This window comes from Bombus vancouverensis, chromosome 10 (genome assembly GCF_051014615.1).
Source record: "Bombus vancouverensis nearcticus chromosome 10, iyBomVanc1_principal, whole genome shotgun sequence".
Lineage (NCBI taxonomy): Eukaryota > Metazoa > Arthropoda > Insecta > Hymenoptera > Apidae > Bombus > Bombus vancouverensis.
The window spans coordinates 11429262-11449759 of NC_134920.1; the positions used below are offsets into that span (position 1 = coordinate 11429262).

The 20498-nt window shown below is 42.0% G+C and overlaps 1 protein-coding gene across 3 annotated transcripts in view; it reads right to left on the reverse strand.

Moving 5' to 3' along the window:
* The window catches only part of LOC117158276 (protein trachealess), a 139404-nt gene that overhangs the window by 73035 nt on the left and 45871 nt on the right, over positions 1-20498 (reverse strand). For 2 of the 3 annotated variants that reach the window (XM_033336993.2, XM_033336990.2), the window contains one exon: positions 14448-14477. The exons of the other annotated variant lie outside the window; for it this stretch is intronic. In XM_033336993.2, coding sequence (XP_033192884.1) covers positions 14448-14477 — 30 coding nt within the window. The remainder of the gene's footprint in view (positions 1-14447; positions 14478-20498) is intronic. 3 annotated transcript variants of the gene reach the window in all.

Consider the following 20498-nt stretch of genomic DNA (forward strand, 5'->3'; position numbering starts at 1 on the left):
CTATCGATAGATTTCTTAAAAATATCTAACCAATTTAGCACTTGATTCAATTTCGTCAAAACCAAACGCAATCGAAGATCTCTAAATGCAATCTACATTTTTAAAAACCACGATCCAAGGAACGCAAAACAAATTTCGAAGTCATATACTATCAACCCAAAATTAAGAAACTACCCTCTTACGAACAATCCACACGGAAATACCTTGGAAAAATCTTCGTGTCCCTTCTCACGCTACATTGTCCCCTGAAACATATCAATCCCACCGAAACCCCGTACGTTTCACCCTGTACAGACACGGATACGAGGAAGAACCATGGTCCGTGAGGCAGAAGTGGAGCCCATTACGGGCAGCTAGATAGTTCACGTGACATATTTCTTTCAATATAGCGGAACATCCGTCAGACTTTGGCCATGGACGATCCTAGCGGTTCTGTTGCGGACAATCTTGCAGAAACAATTCCGCAGGATGTCTGGAATGCGACGACCTTTGGCCATCGGGATCCTCGGATCACCGATACTGACCATCTCCTTTGCATAACGACGCCGTGCTCCATCCCCGAGCTAAGTCGCCAGGCCACGTTTCGACCCTGCGTCGAAAAGCACGCGTCCACCCAACGAAAAGGCCACCCTACCAGCACACACCGCTCTTACACGCTGCAATAACAATAATATCCATATACGATGGTGGGCAACGTCGCGTCGCATCATCCCCGAAGCTTCTTCGTCTACGGTGCACGTGGATTTCATACATAGGAATGGGCCACTATGATGTGGATCAGCATTCAATTGTATCGAAATTTCGCCAGGAGAAATCCAACTTCAATTCGATGCGGCATGTTTTTCTCAAACGAGTGTGGGTGCATGCGTGTGGGTTGGCTCGGTTCGGGTTTGGTTGGTTTTTTGGATTTTTGCGAACATGCGGGTCTTCCGGGGTGAAGCCGATCGTAACGCGCGAATAGGAATCTATTTGGGTAAAACGATGTTGTACATGGGAAATTGTGGGATTAATTTATACGTAGAGTAGAATTTTATTTATGCAAATTCATGGAGGGACGAGTGGTTCGTATTTCGTAATGTGAATTTTTTAACGGAAGCTCGTTAACTCAGCCAATTACCTATGGTTTTTCATTTATGCGATGGGAGGTGACGTTCGGACAAGCGGATGCAGCTGTTAGTATTAGATCGAAGTTCGCTCGATCTACAGCGATGAACGTTTAATTCAAGTAGACAGAATTTTTATTCGCTTCTGTGTGACGCTTCGATTTGACCAGCGTCTTAGTAGCCAACGAAACGAAAGGGAATAAAATGCAAATGAGAAATTACGTTCGGTTAGTTGGCGTGTTTGAAAATTAGAGAGAGGCCCGGCGACATTTCGCGTACACCCGCCGCTTTTCTTTTCGCTAATTTAAATGTCAAAGCAAATTATTTGATTATTTGCTATGCAAATGAAATTGTTTAAGGCGGAGAAGCGGAGGTGAATCCTGTTGGCGAAACTGTACCTGGGCCGACATCTACGAAACCCAGGGATAATTCGGTCGCGTTAATTGGATCAAGGAGCCGGATTGAGGAGCGATCCTCCTTAGCCGTATAGAGGGAGACTCGACCCTAGTTTAATTATGCTTCTCGAGTTTCGAGCATGTCGCAATAATAGCGATACAATCCGCGAGACCCCGCTCCAATTATTATCCATTTTGCTTTCGGGAAAGCCGGAGATCGAACCGCTGTGATAAGGAATTTTATTTCAATGATTAACGTAATTTCGAATGTATTACGACTAGCTCGATGGTTGACGTAAATGAACGAAACTTTCCAATTTCTCCCCGTCTTCTCTTTAATCTTCCCCATGTTAAATTTAATAATTCTTTCCTAAAGTACGTAAAATTTGTATTGCGTTGATACTTCGATTCCATATCTTTTTTTATTCTGACGATGTCTCGTATACACTTGCATTTATTCATCAAATTTTTCAGAAATCAAATGGTCCTTTTTCATTTTTCCTCTCCGTTGGATTACTAGTCTTGTGATTAATACGCATTAAAATTCGCGTTTTCCGTTATTTCCAATTTAACCGCCCTGCCTCTATCCGGCGACATACTCATAATAATGTTAATCATAGCGGCAAATAACCATGTTTCCACCGTGAAGATTGAATGAGCTTTCCTAAGGAAAAAAAAAAAAGAAAAAAAGACACGATCGTCGCATTAACGAAATTGGCGTTTTTAACATTGTACGCCGCTCGTCGCATCCCGATTTGCATAATTATCGTGCGTGGCCTAAAACGGTCAAGATATTTTCCCTTTCCACTCGTTCTCTTTTCCTTTTTTCCCTTTTTCCCCCCGCCCCTTATTAATTTTATTCGTCTTAATGGTCGTCTATCTTTTCCCGGGATAAGAGAAACGACCACGCTGTGCTGGTCGGAAAAATCGTATACCGCCAACGAGTATTATAATAAATTTCACGGATAAGAATCGGGCGTAAACTTCGCAACGACAATTTTAGGAGGCTATGATCGCCGCATGAATATTCATGCCAAGGAGAGCGACCTCGTGCTTCCCCCACGCCTTTGTAATTAGTAATCGAAACCGACGTAAACGAGAGAAAAGATTGCCATAAAATTATCGGTACGATATCGGCAAGTCTTCGATCAATGACGATTCGGGATCATCGATCTTATACTTTACTTTGTCGCATCTTTCAGGTAAAACTTAATTATTCTCGGAGAAAATCCTAACGTGATACGTATATGTTGCATTCTGCGTAGTGAAATTCAGTGGAATAAATAAAAATGTTAAAAAAATAACGAAGAATCCGTCGAAGTTTCCAACTCGATTTTATCGAAAACCAGTCCTCGAATGAAAAAATTGTATTCCTGAATTCTAGCGCCTAATCCTGAACGATTGGCGACTAGTGTTCAGAGTATTCTGCAAAGTTCATTCGTCATAGTGCTTCTGGTGTTTGCAACAGATAGTTACGTGTGTGTTACAATTGTGACACAATATGTCGCGAGAATCTGGTACGTAATAAAAATTCGAAACTTTGTATCGTGTAATTTGTTATACGACATTTTTCAAAGATAAAAAACAGCGTGTGTAATTTATCGAAGGCTAATTAATCATAGCTAAAAGCTTTCTTATCTCGAATGATTTATTGCTTCCTACTATTCACGCTTGCAGTCCGAGTCAATGAATGCTGATAGCTACGCGACAAATGTAAACTTTGCATTATTAACAGGATCTCCGGTTCGTTCATTAAAACGGGAGATACGGTGTGAATATCTTAGAAAACGCGCTCGAAATTTACATATCTTTCGTGGATCATTATTCAACGTCACGCGGTATTAACGTTAATGTTACGAACATGTCCAGTGCTTCGTTATTCCTTTCATCATTTTACTTCGATATTATCTCTGTACGACGTTGGCCAGTTTTTGCAATAATTAATTCTGAATCCTATTCATCGACTAGAAAATATTATTTCGTGAAATTCCAAACGATACTTCTTGCCAAGCGAACGTTCGATACGAGATTAGTTGAAATAAAAAGATTCAAGTACTTAAAATAAGAAAATGGGTTGTTCAACGTGATATCTGTTACGTAGCAAATCCAGACAAGAAGATCAGATATTAGTCAGCAAAAATTTGTTCGTGAAATTGAAGGCTCAGTTTGAAACGGAATGCAAGGACTTAGAAGGGCTAGCGGAGCTCGTCATTGGAAACTGGAGAAGTAGTGGTGAGAAGGGCGACGGGAGTCACCCTTTCGACCGCTTTCCACGGCCACTAGCTATTTCTCTCACTCGAGAGAGCACTCCGCGCAATCTGCCGCCCCGCATTTGCATACATAAGCTATTAAGCAGCTCTTTTCATTTCCTCCCGTTTATGACAGTTTAGTTAGAATAATGTTTTACAAGATTGCCGCGCGAACACTGCTTCGCCTAATGACATTTCTCCATCTGATTAATGCCCCTCCGCGTTATCGTTCACCATGCCATGCCACCGTTTAAACGACCTTTCGAAATCGATCGAGTCCAGCCGAACTGAACCACTTCGTACTCAGCGATCGAAAAGAAATGCCTTCTGTCGTTGAATTAGAATTTTAGAAAATATTACAGTCGCCTATCTTCTTATCGTTATTCCCACAGACTTTATCGTACGAAACTTGATTTCCTTACAAACATTGATCGAACGAAATCTTTAAAGGTCTGTACAAATTTCCATTCTTCTGTTTTAACTTTGCGCAAGGAATTCTCGCAAGCAAGTTTGATGATAATCTGTTTGAAGTTAATAAAAACCACGGGAGAAATTTTTAATGAAAATTCTTGCTCCGTACATAAGTTTTTACGAGGCACTTGTATTACGATGGTTTTGCAGAAGATATTAAATAATCGGTGAAACAATACATCTGGTAATATGTCGGTCTGTGATGCGCGAGAGACTGGCTGCTCGTTTTTATTGTCCTCTTTATGGACACGGGACGAGCCGTTTTGAAGGCGCGTGTCATTATTTACGACGTTGCCTCTATTTTAAGATGATACCGCGGCTTAAGACACGAAATTTATAACCGCGAACGCGCCATATGCGTTCCTTTGTGAACCAACAGCAATGTTTCGAGATATCCGTAACGAATACGCGGCACTTGTAATTCATGAGTCCCCGTAACATTATGTGCTAAATATCCCTCGTTACTCTTGTCCGCCGTAACCAAGGAAAGTTACACCATTTTCGATGTAATATCGCGATTACGCAACACGTGTAGAAAAATCGAGAAATGTGAAATCGAGATTAACGGAAAGATACGAAGATGCGAACAAGGCGTATAAGATAAATTAAAACGAATTGCTATGGCTCGTGTGACTATACGAAATGGAAATATTTGGATCCTCTTCTTCCACTTAGAAAAGAGAAAATGTAATGGAATTTTCGACAATGAAAGTACGAGAGGAGATAGCCGCAGAAGGCAGATAACAAGTATGCAGATTCCCCCTTCAACCGATACAATATTTACAAGACTTTCAATGTTTCAGAGGCGCAGTAGCCTACTGTATTATTTATACTCCATTGCTTATGAATAACTGCTTCTATCCGAAACGCATACGTATCTGCGCTTAAAGTGGAATTTATATCGCGGCCGTTTCTCTTTTTCCGCCAACGTTTTCGATTATTTGTATTCATAGCCCAGGAATCGGGCAAATGTGGGAATTTCTGTCATTCGGAAGAATATTAGCAGACAAAACTGAATACTCGTTATCGTTCCGTAAAAATTAGTTAAACTTTCAGAAGTTCAACTAACTGTTCTAAATAATTTCAATCGAAAATAAAATCAGAATCACTTTTCGAAACGTGTTGTAAATTCATAATCAACTGATATTCGCGGTAGTAAACTCTCTCTCTCTCTCTCAATAAATATATTTTAAACTGAAATATCGCAGCTGCCTTCTTATCGCTGCATATCGAAACCATCGATTCGTTCGATCCACGTATAGAGACAGTGTTTTCATTTATGAGTTAACAACGTTGCGAAAGCAGGATCAAGCTCTCTTGTCCGTGGCGTGGCCTCGCCGGCGAGATTTCATTAGAGGGCCGGTGATATCGCGGCAGAAGAAGAATAATAAGTTGAAGCGCAATTAATAAACGCTCTCGATCGGCGTCGTATATCAGGATGGGTAATTAAGCGCGTAACTATAGAATCTCGAGGCGTGGCCATCCCTGGCTAACCTGTTGTACGCCGCGACGAGGGAGGGCGGTATTATTAGTCGCAAGACGCTATAAATATAAGCCGTTACGAATTAAAAGAACCTTCCCTGCCTTTATTACAACATTTTTAATTACTGTGAAATGGCCTGAAATTTTTTTCATCCCTCCTCTACTTCATCTACTTCGTCTACTTGCTCCGTTTACGAGCTGCGAGAAAACGCACTGCTGCTAATTAAACGGAACGCTTCAAATGCCGAACACCGAGCGCGTTAGATCGGCCCCCTTTCGCAAGCCTCCATATCCGCCCCCTTCACCAGTTCTTCTTTCTTTCTTTTCTTCGATTCCAATTCGAGGGGTGTATCTCGTGAACTATGTCCTATGTTGGAAATAATCGATTTTAAGCAAATAGCAATTCTATCGAATCGCTCTGCGTTGTGGAGTACGAGGATCGACCTAAGCGTCAGAAACAAGAATTCTAACCAGCCTGCGAATTTTTACGTAATTTCATACATTTACGGAGATAATTATAGAAATGAAATTTAAACAGAGATTTATTCGACTTGTCAAACATCGCTATACTGTAACCTTTTGTAGCTTTAAATTTACATCACGCAACAGCCATAACCGAAGTTGAGAAAGTTACAGCGTAAGAATGTACGCTTTCGACTGATCGCTACTTCCATTTTCCAACTGAAAGATTTTCTGTACGGTGGAACTTTTCAGCAATTCGTATATCCACGAAGCAACATTTTTCGAAAGAAAAATTTTCCGTGACAAAGTAGCTTTTCAACGATGCAAACGCGGATTCTGGTCGAAAGGAAGCCACGTTAGCGTTCGCATCGTTTGCATATCCTTTTGAAGCTGGCCTCCACGGAGGAAGAGTGTAATCCGTTTCAGTCGCTCAGTTTATTCTGCATTGTGTTAATACACATACAATGGCCGGTCGCATAAGATACGGTGTGTGCATGTAGACCAGACGCGCGACCTATTCAAAAGGTGAGTATGCAATTGAAGAAAAATGCATGTCCTCTCGTCGGACCGTTCAAAAGCTCGGGAAAGCATTTCCATACATTTACAATTCTATTATGCATTTCTTTATGACGCCGTCGTTATAATAAGCGCGGCCCGAACGCAGAGGCTTATTAGCAGTTATCGGTCAACGTTCTGCTAACAATGCTTCTTCTTCTCCTTTTTCTTCCTTTTTGGTTTTCCTCTTCTTCTTCTTCTTCTTCTTTTGTTATTTTCACCATTGACGACATTGTTTGTTAAACGTAGATTCTGTACAATGAAATTTCAAATTCTGTTAAATTCTTTTATTACTGTTTGTTTCATACTCTTCCAGATCTTATTTTTGCTTGCGTTATTTACGAGACTATGTCGTCTGAAGAAACATAAGCACAATTTTGTTCATTTTCTAATCTTTAGGATTCCTTTCCATTTGATACAAATCATTCGAAGGATTCCTTTCCACTTTATACTTGAAATAATATCGTATTTTTATCCAATCGCCAACGCGACGCAAAACCATTCCATTTTCAAAATTCCACGCATCGAATCATCGAAAAACACGACGATCTTGCTTGCCAATCTTCCATTTAATTCCGAAAACAAACTGAACCACCCATCCCAAATCGTACATCAACAATTTCCTTGGAACCAACCTACCCGGCACATTGTCATGCAAACTGGCGTTGGAGAAAGAAAGAAATAAAGAGGGGACAGAGGAAGAAATTTCAGCAGGCATGAAAACGTTCAATTTCGACTGGGTCGATTCGCTGATTCCTAAATAGAAGGTAGAGCGTCGTCGTCGAGCACCACAGGTCTTCGATGTTTAATCGTCTGTCAAATTCACGGTACGCAAGCTCGCTATCAATTCGCTTCAGGGGGTAGAAGAACGCGTAAGAAGGGGGGAAAACGACTTGTATCGGAAGACTAGTACGTGAAAAGTTACAATCGGCACGGAAGGTACGATTTTAATAACCATTCGTTTCGAATCGCAGTTAGGTCGCAGTCCAAGCACGAGAAAACGAGTTTCGTCCTTCTGTCCCTCTTCTTTTCCCAATTTTCTTTCATTTTGAGGCTCCTTTTACCATCTTCTTTCGCCATTCGTGTATTTTTAAATAATTATTCACGTTCCTTTTTTATTCGCGAATCTTCGTTATCTCTTCCCTCGCTCCTTTATTTCACATTTTCCTTACCTTCTATTTCTATCCTCTCTTTTATCGTTTATTCTTCCTTTCGTTCCAGACTTCGCGTCTTTCCCATAACACACATAGTCGGTTTGATTAGAACGACACGAGCGATAGAACGCGCCTCGCGAGGAGGAATACGATCGTCCTATGTATTCATTTGCTGAACACGTTCACCGCGTGTAAACTAATTTACTCGAGAGAATCGGCTAGCTACCGTTACGTACATTATAATGTATACACGCATGTTCGATACTCGCTGCTTATTTCTTCCTCTCCTTTTCTCTCCCAATTTTTCTTTTTTTCTAAGATCACTATGCTATCTATAATTGATATCTATGAAGAATCGATGTATCTTTGGTAATATAGTGTGATTACGGAGTAAGGAAATTAAAAACAACGTATCGCCGATGAACTTGATTCTCCGATACGTATAGCGCTTCAGACGCGTTTATTCTATAGGTTAGTTTGTTTGTTTTGGTAGCAATGCGTTAATTACATTTCCCGTGAATAGCTGCACGTTCTTTTTTGGTTTCTATGCAATTATAGCACTGTCACTGCGTGATATATGTATGCTCCGTTTCTATGTCAAGTACTTGGTTTATTTTACTCAGCTCGTTTCTTTGCCGTTAAGAACATATCGTCGATTCGCTGGATGTCCTAGTCTCGGCAGCGCTGTATTCTTCAGTTTTGCGATTAACTAACTATCTGGCCTCGTGAGGTTTAAATTAAAAAAAGAGAGAGAGAAAAAGAGATAGATATGCTTAAGATTAAGAGTTAAGGATATAATCGTACGCGATATTGCTTATACAGAATATCGAGCGTGAAAGATTTAACGGTCGAATGACATTTATTGCCACGAAGCTCGTCACAGTATAAATTTTCCTCAAGTTTGATGGCAAGATCGCGGCAAGTTGACGCCTTAAATGTCGTCCCTCGACGAAGAAGATTCAACGTGATCGTTATTATCAACGTAGCGGCTCTCGTCCAGGGAACTCTTCTCAATTAAAACCGCCTTAATGTATGCATCGAGTTCTATGCTCTGTAGCGGAAGCCGCGAGAGGGACTCTAAGGTGTTTGGCCGTGAGAGACGGTTTGATTTAAGATGAGACGTCAAGTGTAGCCAACTTCGAAGGGCGAGGCAAAATCCTCCGTGTCAATTCTCAGAGCAATCTGCCGATGCAGATTAGGATAGTCTCTGTTCGTCCTTTGCTCGCGCACGATTCAACCGCCGACTCTTCTCTTCTCGTGGTCTCGCGTGTCGAGATTAATTGGGTCGAATTGTCCTGACGGAATTAATGTCGCGAGTTCGATTCGCCGCGAACGTTTTGCAAACTAACGAGCTACCGCGATCTCGTTCCCCGCCCGTTTCCATTAATTGTACCGCGTTCATCGCTGATTTACGAGTTACTCTCTTAATATACGAGTTTCTTGCTTCTTCGTTTACGGACGAGAACCGTCTAATGAGATTTTAATGAAATGAATGGAGTTGGAAGCTGATTTTGTTGAATTTGTTAAAGATCAGTGGCTAAAGCGATAGACGCAACGGCAACTTTTTAAACTTTCACAGAAAGATAAACGAAGGAAAATGGAAGACGTCGAGCAGTTTGCACATCCTATTACATACACATATTTCCTCTTTATAAGCCGACGAAAATTAATGCGTGCTTTTTACGAGGAATCGTTTAGACGTTAGCGTAATAGCCGCGTAACAGGTATACGCAAAGAGCCTGCTATAAACGCCATGACAACGTGTATGTATGAAAATGAGGTACAAATTCAAAGTTCCATATCTGTCGTCTTCGCTGCTACGTATAATCATTTTCAAACCGAACTAGCGCTATTCTTCCACGATATCCTCGTAAAAAAAAAAAGTGAAACAAAAAATCAGGCGTATCGGTAAAGATTACTTTGTCTCTGCTTGAAATTTAAGAAATTTCACGAGGATAGAAAAGTACGATTGGGGTGAAAAGGATGGAAAGAACGAAGCTGAATTAAAGACTAACGACAGTCGTGGATGCACAAGGTGCATTACGACGAGTAGGTCCAGAAGTTACGTAACGAGCAGCTATTTGACATGGGACGTGTGTTAGCCAAGGGCTGTGAGCTTTCTCTCCTCCCGTTGCTTGCACTTAGCTGAGGGGTGAGTGTCCTGGGGATGCGAGCCTCCAACTGTTATGGTCAGGATTACCCCCGGGGTCGATGCGTTGGGGTCTCTCCATTCCCCCCGCTGACCGACACACTTAGAACAACAATAACTCAGTAATCCACGCGGACCTGCGTCTGGGCGCCGATGAAAAATGTAAAAATCCGGAAAACCGCTGCCCCGTGACAGTTCAATACATTTTAAATGCGTTCCGGCGCATTTGTGGGATACGATAAGCATCCACGGTATCCAACACCCCCAATATGTCCGTTATTTATTGTCAGATTTATGGAATAAACGAGTAGCGTGTCACAGCAGGCTTAAACCATGTGGTTTCTTCGATTATGTGCGTGTATGTGTAGTTTTGTTCTATTATTAATGCTTCTGGATACGGATGATGCAGTGTGTGTATGAATATTTTTGTAGCAAGTTTAAACAGGCTAAGGGTGATTTTATAAATATTCTATCGATCGCTAAGAGAAGAAATTAATCTGCATGGTATCGAGAACTTAATTTTGTATTACGTTTCTGTATATTTTTTAAATTACTTTCTTCATATCGTTCGCTTCGTTTCGATCCTATTATCGAATTAATTTATTAAGATTTTCAAGGCATTCGCTCGATTTGGAATATTCGCGGCTCTCTCTTCAGCCACGTACAATTCGCAACATGGAAATATAGTTAGAGGGATACCTTTTGAAAAGAGTGGCCTAACAGGGTGCGGAGTTTACGCTGGCGGCGTTGAGTGGATCCTAATAAAAGACTATAGTCGGCTTATCGAATCTCGGATTTGCGGTGGCGGAGAGTGTTCATAGCCTGTAGCCATATTCACCCCTCTGTCAACCTTCAACCTCCGGCTCCATTATCCTAGCTTTCCGTCGCGATATCATTTACCGACACTTCCAGTATCTTGAGGAACGTTTGGTCTTATGGCGCGCGAAATCTCCGCGCTGGAGATTTGAATGTCTCGGAACCGAGACGCGAGGTGTTATAAACCAAGGAAGGACCTGCGACAGTACGCGTCGATAATCGTTAAATTTTCTATGCATAGTAGCTACTCGATAAATTTTTAAACGTTTTAAAATATCAATAGTACGACGTACGACGTTTGTCTGTTTTACATTTTTCTCGAAACTAAACAAATAAGGGCGATATCTTCGAGTGACTTGTAACGAATTAGAAAATACTTGGTCATAACAACGAAGAAAGAATGGAGCGAAGGAAGCTCTCTCGATGATGATCGAAACGATGAACGGTTAAAGGAGACAAAAGAAAAGAAAAAGAAAAAAGAAAAAGATGAGAAAGAAGAGAGGAAAGAATAGGAGGGTTGGTGGAATGCCTTTATACGGCGCATCTCTATGAGATTCTTTCACGACACGCCGATTTAAAATGCCTTTTAAGAAGCTAGGTAGGGATTGGTGGAATTGTGCCGGGCTGAATCGAACGTTCAACGTCTGTACCCTCTGATGCTCCGTAAGTTGCATTCCTACTTTCTACCTTAATAAGAACGTCGACGTGTTCGTGTCTATACTTATGCAACGAACCGTGCTCGATTAGACGCCGTGGAAAGGAGCAATATTCGATTTGCCCCTTCGATGAAACGTTCGATCTTCTTGCACCGTTCTTAATTCGGCGCAACGCTTGTTATTAGAATTATAGCTAGAGGATGAGTTGTTTCTTTTCATATTTCCTAATGTTAATGTTATTTCGTAATATTATTATTGGGATACTATTAGTGGGAAGCGTAACGTTGGAGAATCTTTATAGTTTTACGAAATATACAGATTCTAAGCTAAGAGGCGATATCAAATTAAACACATAATGCTCTTCTGTAATTTCGTGCCAAACTTTCGATAGACAAAACTTACGAAACGATCTGATATCACGGTTTTTTATGATCTTCGTATATTATAGAAATTACATTGATTTCTAACCAGTCTTCTAATATGTAGCGATAAATGAAAAAATCAAGAATTAAGAAGTGGAGAAGATTCGAAAGGAGGATTTAGAGGGAGCGGGAGGGGATGAAGCATCGCGCGAGCATAGAAGACGAACAAGGGAGTCCAAGCGGTCCTTCGGGAAACAAAAGCGCTCGTTTGGCCGCATTATAATACAACGACAGTGAACATATCCCGCAACTTAAAATCGCGCTGCTTTGCAATTCCGCTCTCCATCTCGAATTTTTACATAATCGCGTTTCAAAGCCGGATAATATTTATACGATAATTGAGCTGGCCACGTCGGCGCACGATAATGCACGCACATTATGGAAATGTGTAAACGCGGTGCTTTGATCATTTTCTCCATTCGTCGGATTACATTGCCTCTACTCTTTCTTCTTCTTCTTCATCTTCTTCTTTTCTTCTCGTTCTTTACTTCTTAAAGTTCCTTCTCCGAGACGATTTTTTCTTATAAAGCAACGATCATATTATTTGCTTCTTTTTAAGTTTTACGCTTGATGTTTTTAATAACGAGATCGCGTAATTAGAGGTCTCTGCGTTATAACAGTTACTTGTAGATTGGAAGCTATTGTTCCCAAAGTTGTAATATTCTTCGATCGTATATTGAAATTAGTTTTTTTTTTATATATTGTCCAATACAATGATGACAATCGCATCTCGTTACGGTGCTAATGAGATTCCAAGATGTTTTGTACGAAACATACAATCTATGTATATATAAAAGATTTGTATGCAAAGTGTTGAAATAATTTCGTGAGGCTATGCGACACTCAACCTAATAAAACACACGTGGACGACGCAATCACCGATGATCGACGTCGTCGACATCGTCGATGTGGACGAGGGCCATGGTGTTCGTTGCGTAAGCTTATATATATATAGAGGATCGCAGGCCCGCGAGACGACTTTGAACCGGCCATTATGGAGATTCATAGGAAGCATATTATGCGTTATATTATGCGTATGCAAACGGAATTACGTGTTCGAGGTCGCGGCTGAGGGGATAAAACGCGAGCAAGGCGAAAACTTTTGGTAATGGGGATTATTACCTACGGGTACGAGGCGCGATTACGGTTCGACTCGCGTCCCGCCGCAGTTTAGTCCCATTTACATTGTTAATAGAATCATTATTAGGTTATCGTGGCGATTTATTCGACTAATTGGGACCCGGACCATTCGTGGACCCAAAGGAAAAATGCTCGGCTCGATCAGAACGCTCGGCTGTGGCGGCTTCGAGTGCCGGTTAACGCCGATCCGACGTTCCGTTCTTGCCACGAATATTCGAACGTTATTATCCTGCTGATACAGGCTGCGAAATCATAGAGCAGCGAGCGGGCGCGCGAGGGCCTGGCTCTGAAAAAAAGTTAATCGTCGAGTAGCGCAATAATTACTTTCGCCCGGCTCTGCCCTACCAGCTTCACCGCGAATACGCTTGCTCCTCGTCTCGCGCGTTTCCATCCTTCACCTGCGTATTCGCCAATCATTACGTTTTTAATGGAAATTTATCGTTTTCTTTTTTGCCTCGTTGGTTCGCTGTTTGGCTTCGCGTTTTTGTGATGTTGATTTTTGCTTGAAAGGAATACAAGGATGCGATGTGTGACAAATGAGTTTCTTGGAATACGACGGGCTTGTGAATTGAACGAATTTGAGAAGTCGAAATCGCAAGAAGTAAGAGAGGATTATATTTTAACGGGAATAAGGAAGAACTATGGTATTGAAAGAAGAGCCAGATAACGATTTAACATGACAATGTCTGGCAATTCGAGAAAATTCGTCAGATTCGCGATTCCGCGATCTTCTAACACCGTAGAAAGGTAACTATCACCTTGCGGAGAATCGCGTATACGTTCGGCTGCCAGGTAATTTACATCACAAGAAAAAAAGTCCTCGATACCTTAAAAATTCTCAACGTCGTTTACTCCTCATTTTCGAGCTATCCAACCACATCGATTCACACGGCAGCTGCCTCGAAATTTCGTCGGACCCCTTGAATCGCGCGATTTGCATCCTTCGGCCTTTAGCGAGTCGCTCAATTGCTAGCAAATATCATTTGTAAATAGAAATAAATTCTTTTTGAATAATAGCAAACAGAGCATTAGTACCGGCGCTTACAACTACAATCAAGTATAAAGAAACGTTGAATCCCAAATAAATATTTTTATTTTTGGACAAAAGTGATTTCCTCAATAAAAAAAAAAAAGAAAACACATCAATCTCTTCCCTAAATTCAAGTAAATAGCTATACTCAAAAAACGATCTACTTCCAATAAGAAACATTCTGCCTGTAGAAGAAGTAGAATAAAAAGAGCCAAAGCAAAGGAAAGAAAGGATTAGAAGAAAGACTCCAATATCAAAGGAAACAAACCAACAGATAAAAAGGAAATGAACGCACATAAAAAAGAAACGAAGGCAAATAGAAGAATCGAACTCGGCATGCATTCTGACTAAGTGCTAGCATACCTTTCGAAAGCGTAGTGTCTCTCGTCAAATCTGTAACACATAAACAAGCATACGTCACTACAACAGCATTGGTAGAGGATCCGGCGCTGGGGTCATTGGATCAGAATAAAAGCCAGTGTGTGCTAGCCCGACCCGTTTTATAAACTAGTTTCGTGCAGCCTTTTCAGAGCGAGGGAGAACGAGAGAAGAAACCGCGTGGATAGAGGGAAGGGAAAAACGAAGGAAGAAAGAAGGCAGGGGATGGAGGATAAAAGTGAAGGGTGGCTGGACGAAGATTCAGGTGGGTAAAAAGTGAAAGAGAAAGAAAGAAAATGGGGAGAAGAACCGCGAATATTATTTGAGCCGGTAGACGGGTAGTTTGGTGCACATAAGTAGTTATACCTATAAGTAGACATAATCATCACCAGCGTAGGTAGGCAGACGGACGGGTAAGGTTAATTTCCAAACCCCGTATTATGGTCCCCGAATCAAGTTTTCCATAGTATAATAAGCAATTTTATGACGTGCACTCGTAATTATATTGAGATTAGATAAGACCGGACCCGTTTAGTTTTTGCAGCCCCTAACCTGCACGGGCATTGTCCAAGTGGAAAAATTTGGACCCGCGACAATGTTTGTGTGCGTCCGTGTGTGCGATTCGATACGTCTTCGTAGAACGTCTATACGTTCACGTGACTTTGATGATACGTCTGTGCCTTTCGGGAACATCGTTAAGGATGAAATCGATCAGCTTCATTTTGATAATGAAAGCTGCAACATGTCGATGACTATCCAGTTGGTAATCATTTGAAATAATATTTAAATAGGTGAAGTGTGCGTTTCGTGGATTCGTTCCAGAGTCTTTAAACTATTTACTGTCGGCGAATTTAGAAAAGTTACGAGAAGAACTGACTTAACTTCCGAATATTAAAATCGCACCGTGGTTATTCAAATTCTCTGTTTTCAGTAACGATTCCATTTTCTGAGATCTGTAAATCCAAAAACCACGGTCGTATGCTCCTGAACGATCCGAAATCGATTTGCAAAGAAGAATGGAGAAGAAGCAAGCGTACCGGGAGCGATGGTTTTTGTTTGGTGCGAAACTCGAACCGACAACAAACAAGCCCCGCGACACGTTGCATTTACAATGCTATTTTTCTCCTAAATGGAACTTCTTCTGATATCGCGATCGAGAAGATCGGCAGAGGCCGGCGTTTTTCCGATAGGCCGTGATCGAGGGTGCGCGGGCCCGCGGCTCGGAATGTCGGACGAACCGATAAAAACCGAATCAAATATCCTACCGTTCGGTCTTCGTGGGCCTCGGCCCCGACTAATGAAAATACCCATTGTTAACCGGCCGGTTTTGCGCCGAGAAATTTTCGGCCCCAGTATCTCGATCTCGTGCGGCATTTCACTGCCGGACGTATTAGGCTGAACACGTAATTACTGCGAGTTTCTTTCCGCCCTTCCTCTCCAACGACGTACACGTTCTCCTATTTTGGACGCGCCGATCGTTTGAATTGACTCGATGGATAGGAAAAAGTCGCGAGAAGATGCTCTTGGTTGCTCTTGGAAATCGGCGAGAATGTTCTTTCGGTTAGTGGCGATGGGAGGAATTTTTTATTCGATGGAGTCACAGGGAAAACGATGGTTGAAAGCGTTGCTTATATGAGAATCCTTTTGATTCAGACGTTATTTCTTTCAGTTTCGATCTTTTACTGTAAGAGATCTGTTTTATTCGTTAAACGTGATAATTCACGTCTTTCTTTGGGTATATATTTTCGTATGCTACGTATATACGTAACACGCGGTCTGTACATTTTTTCGTTCTTAAATTGAAATCTAATTCATTCTTAACAAAGAGCGAGTGCAATTTCGTTTGACGAACAAATTTTCGAGACGTCTTGGGTTCGAAGAAAACACGAAGTCTCAATGCGGAAGACGAGTCGTGGCCTCCGTTGGGAACGTCGATGGCCACACGACAATCGCAGTCAATTGCCATTACGGGAAATTAAATCAGTCGTGCTTCTATTTACGCGGACCCCAGCGTCGTGTAAATTGACCGACCACCGAGAGATAACACCGAGACACTCGATGGTGGAACTGAAAGACGGAATCGAAATCGAAACTTTCCAACGATCTACGAGATCGAACCTCCGACGAGGTTTCACATTATAATATAAATGTATATTCGCAAATGCGATGGAAATTCAAAGAAAGAATCAATCTACTTGACTTCGTAAGAAGAACTTAAATTCACAATAAAAGAAGATCGAACTGACAAGGAGAAAAGATTTTATCGTAAAATCATATAAGTATACGCTATCGTCGCTGCAACGTTAAAAATTCTCTACTACTAAACAAACGAAACGTGATCAGAAATTTTCTAGCAAAATACACTGTCGACAGCACCGTCGAATTAAACGCCACGTTAACATTTTTTCTTAGTACACGTACAACCAAGTCAGCGAAGTACTTCTAGACACGATCGAAGATACTATTTATCGAAAACGCTCTACCAAAATACGCTATCAGCGAATCGAACACTACGATACGAGTTGCCTGGTACTAAGCAAAGTCTGTAAAGCCGCGGTAACGTAATGGTATCTCTCGTTTGGTCCGCGACGTCGACTCAAGACTCGAGGCATCGAGAAGATGTCGAAGCGGTGTATCGAGCTATTGACCTCGAAAAAGGAGGAGAAGAAGCCTCGGAGCTTCATTGAACGAGTCGAGAGGGTCGATACCGCGGGCGAACGGAAGAACGTGAAAACAATTTGAATCGCGGCCGGTTGCATTCATTTGGGGATCGGTTTTGGAACGGTTTCTCCCTGATCCGCATTTAAGTTAGCCTCACGTTCGGCCGCAGCACGTGATCCAGCTGCTCGAGAGGAATCCCACGTATCCGTGACGTCACTCCTATCTCGGCCCTCTTGGTCGAACACCAAGCTGCACGAGCCGATACCGGGCGCGAGCGCGAGACTTCTGTCTAGTCGCCTGACTTATTAGGAATTCCGCTCGTCCCACGTGCAGAAATTCGGCTGCGCCACGTGCATTCGCCGGACGCACGTTCTTATAATTTGCGAGACGTCGCTGGACTGCTTAAACCGACGCACAGCCCTCTTTCTACACCCGGTTCTCCGATCCTTGTCGACCGAATCGGTTCACCGTTCACGGCTCTTGTTAGCCCTGTCGATGCACGTACACAGACTCGCGGAAGTATTCAGAAGCTTGTAAACAAATACCTTTTACGAGCGTATTACGCGTTACATTTTCATTAGCGCTGTTAGCGACATCCCGATGTCTTCGTCCTTAGAAAATATTCGTGCGATTGCTACGTTGTATCGATACTTACTGACTTTTGGTAGTGGTTTGAAGCTAGCTAGGAGCTAGGTTACAAACTAGGATTCGAAATAAGAAGAATTAGGTTATATTTTTGAGAAAATTTATGCGACGAGTATTTGAATTTTCTAAACGTCTCTGGTATCTCTTCCTACCTCATCGATATCTTGTCGGTATTTATCAAAAGTTGCTCTTACTTCGTGTGTTTATATCGGCGATTTTTAACGTTTCACACGTACTGTAAATTTATGCAAATACTTCTACGTATTAATCTTTTTAATCAACGTCAAAAATAATCGAGCCTCGCCGAAATTTCTCTCGATTCAAGCTCGCTCTTTGAATCGCTAACAAACTCGTCTGTTTATTTATAATGGAAACAGGAGATATCGTAACAATCGTGTTTCAACTAAAAATGACGAATGTTCTCCGAAATCTACCGACTACCCTCCGATTTGATTTTTTCGCCGAGATATCATCGATCTCGTAAACGTTAGTTTCGTGGCAGAGGTGCCTTTTTGCGAAACGAACGATCAGCAGCCCGCATCATTCCTATTAATCACCACATTATCATTTAATTGATACTCTCGCGGCATGGCGTATAATGCCAGAAAAATATGCGGAGGCAGCGTATTCTTTCGGCCGTGCAGGAACTTTTTTAGCTCCCCTAAATCATGTCAGATAATAAGTCTCCGCGAATGTCCTAACGTACGGCGTGATAATTCACGATGATAGATATCGTAGCCGAATATTCGCATAATCCTTTCTTTATATTGGTCGATCAAGGGAATAAGATTTGTGGTGAAGCATCGGCGCCCCGTGGATACGCGCATGCCCCCTTCGTAGCTCTCTAAATCTTGCGCCATTTTGGACCATATTCGGTCACGCGACTTTTCCTTTCTTCTTTTCTTTTCTAAGAAGAACGCAGACCTTGACAATTTTAGACGCTCCTAACGTTAAATAAAATAATCGAAGATCACAGGAGAAAAACCTGGCAAGTATACTTTCGATTCTGCGATACTTAGCAGAAAAACAGACGAAAGGAAAAGAGGACGATGAGAAATTCTACGCGAAGGATATTCCACAGAAAAGGAAGAAAAATCTTTACGATTATGTGTTTCTTATGTACGTGATACAAAAGAAAGTCTGTAAATCTGACAGGCAGGCTGTAAACAAGTATGTAGTACTTGGAAGAAACATCAAAGAACCACGCTAAGGCGGTCGTCGGAAGAAAAGAAGAACACTCGTATATCGTAAACTTCTTGTATGAATTAAACAAACTGAGTATCCGATATAAGCAAAACATTAACAAACTGACCGAACATCGAACAACACATCCATCGTCCACCATAGCCTCCAAATCATTCACTCCCTTCTCAAACCTCTCCGCACTTCCATAGAACTTTAGAAGCCTCTACAGAACCTTTCGTCATTTGAACAAAAAAAAAAAAAAAAAAAAGAAAGAAAAAAAGAAAAAGATAGAGAGAAAGGGAGAAAAAGAAAGAAACGGTAAAAAAGTTGGAAAACAAAGGGGGAGGAAAAAAAAGGAGTAGAGGCACGGAGTCGCGGTTCAAGCCGGTAACACGGGACACGGTGAAGAGAGAAGAATGCTCGGTATAGATCACCGGTCCAGAGCGTAACGCGGGGCATTGGTTACGGTAGGCGAGAGCGTGTAGAAACGCGCATTGTCGAGCTCTCATAAGACCAGGAGGAAATCGCGCGCGACAATAGAAGGAGAGTCGGGGCACTCTTCGTGGCAATAGAGGCCGAACGAGTCGGCTGGAAGAAGAGGTGTTGCGCGCGTTCGTCGCATAAGAAAAGTACCAAGCCGATGTCTCGACGCGGCCGTCCCAACCAACTCGGGGAAAAATCTTCCTTCGTCATTGTTTCGCTCGTTTCTCTTCCTTTCAACGTTATTTATCGGCCGGTTGAATATTCAGCCAGCACCGGGCACAAAACCGTCGGGACACAATCAGAGGAGCCATTTGGACCTGTGAGAGACCAAGAAAGTTGGGAACACACGAGCTGCCACACGGTGTTCTGTGAGACGCGAGTACCCGACGACGACGACGACGACGACGACGACGCGAACGCGTATAAACGTAAGAGTCTCGGTCGTGCTCGCACACGCGCGTTCCGCGTGGATATTGTTGGGGAACGAGGTTGGACGTTGGACGAGCAGCACCGTCAACGCGAGTACAATGCCGCAAGAACGGCGGAATGCATTAATATTAATAGTGGCACCGAAGGAGTCTCCCGTAACGGTGGCTGGAGTCAGGTGAGGCCGTTCCTGCATGAGACCTTTCTGATGTTCACCGGCGAAATCTCTGAATGTCGTCTCTCGCGAGAAGATTCTTCTTTTTCTTTGTCTTTTTCACGTTGTTTTTGCTCCTTCTTTTTCGGGTTTGTTCAGTTGTTACGTTTTTTAAGGTAGTTTTAACGAGGTTGGACGAGTTGATTCAGTTTGTCGGAGTTGATGCCGGTTGATGTATCTTATTTGGCGAGATTTTGATACGCTCGATCTAATAGATTTTCCGGAGACGCAACTTTTTCTACGATCGGAGGTATTTTATCTTGGAGAGGTCGACTTGTTTGATAATTAATAAATTTCCTTCAAATTAATTCCCAATGCAATATTCTCAACGACAGAATCTTCTTGTAGACGAACTTCATCGATCGTTAATCAATCATAATCTATCTTTAAAGTTAAGAGATCTTCGAATATCGGAGTCCATC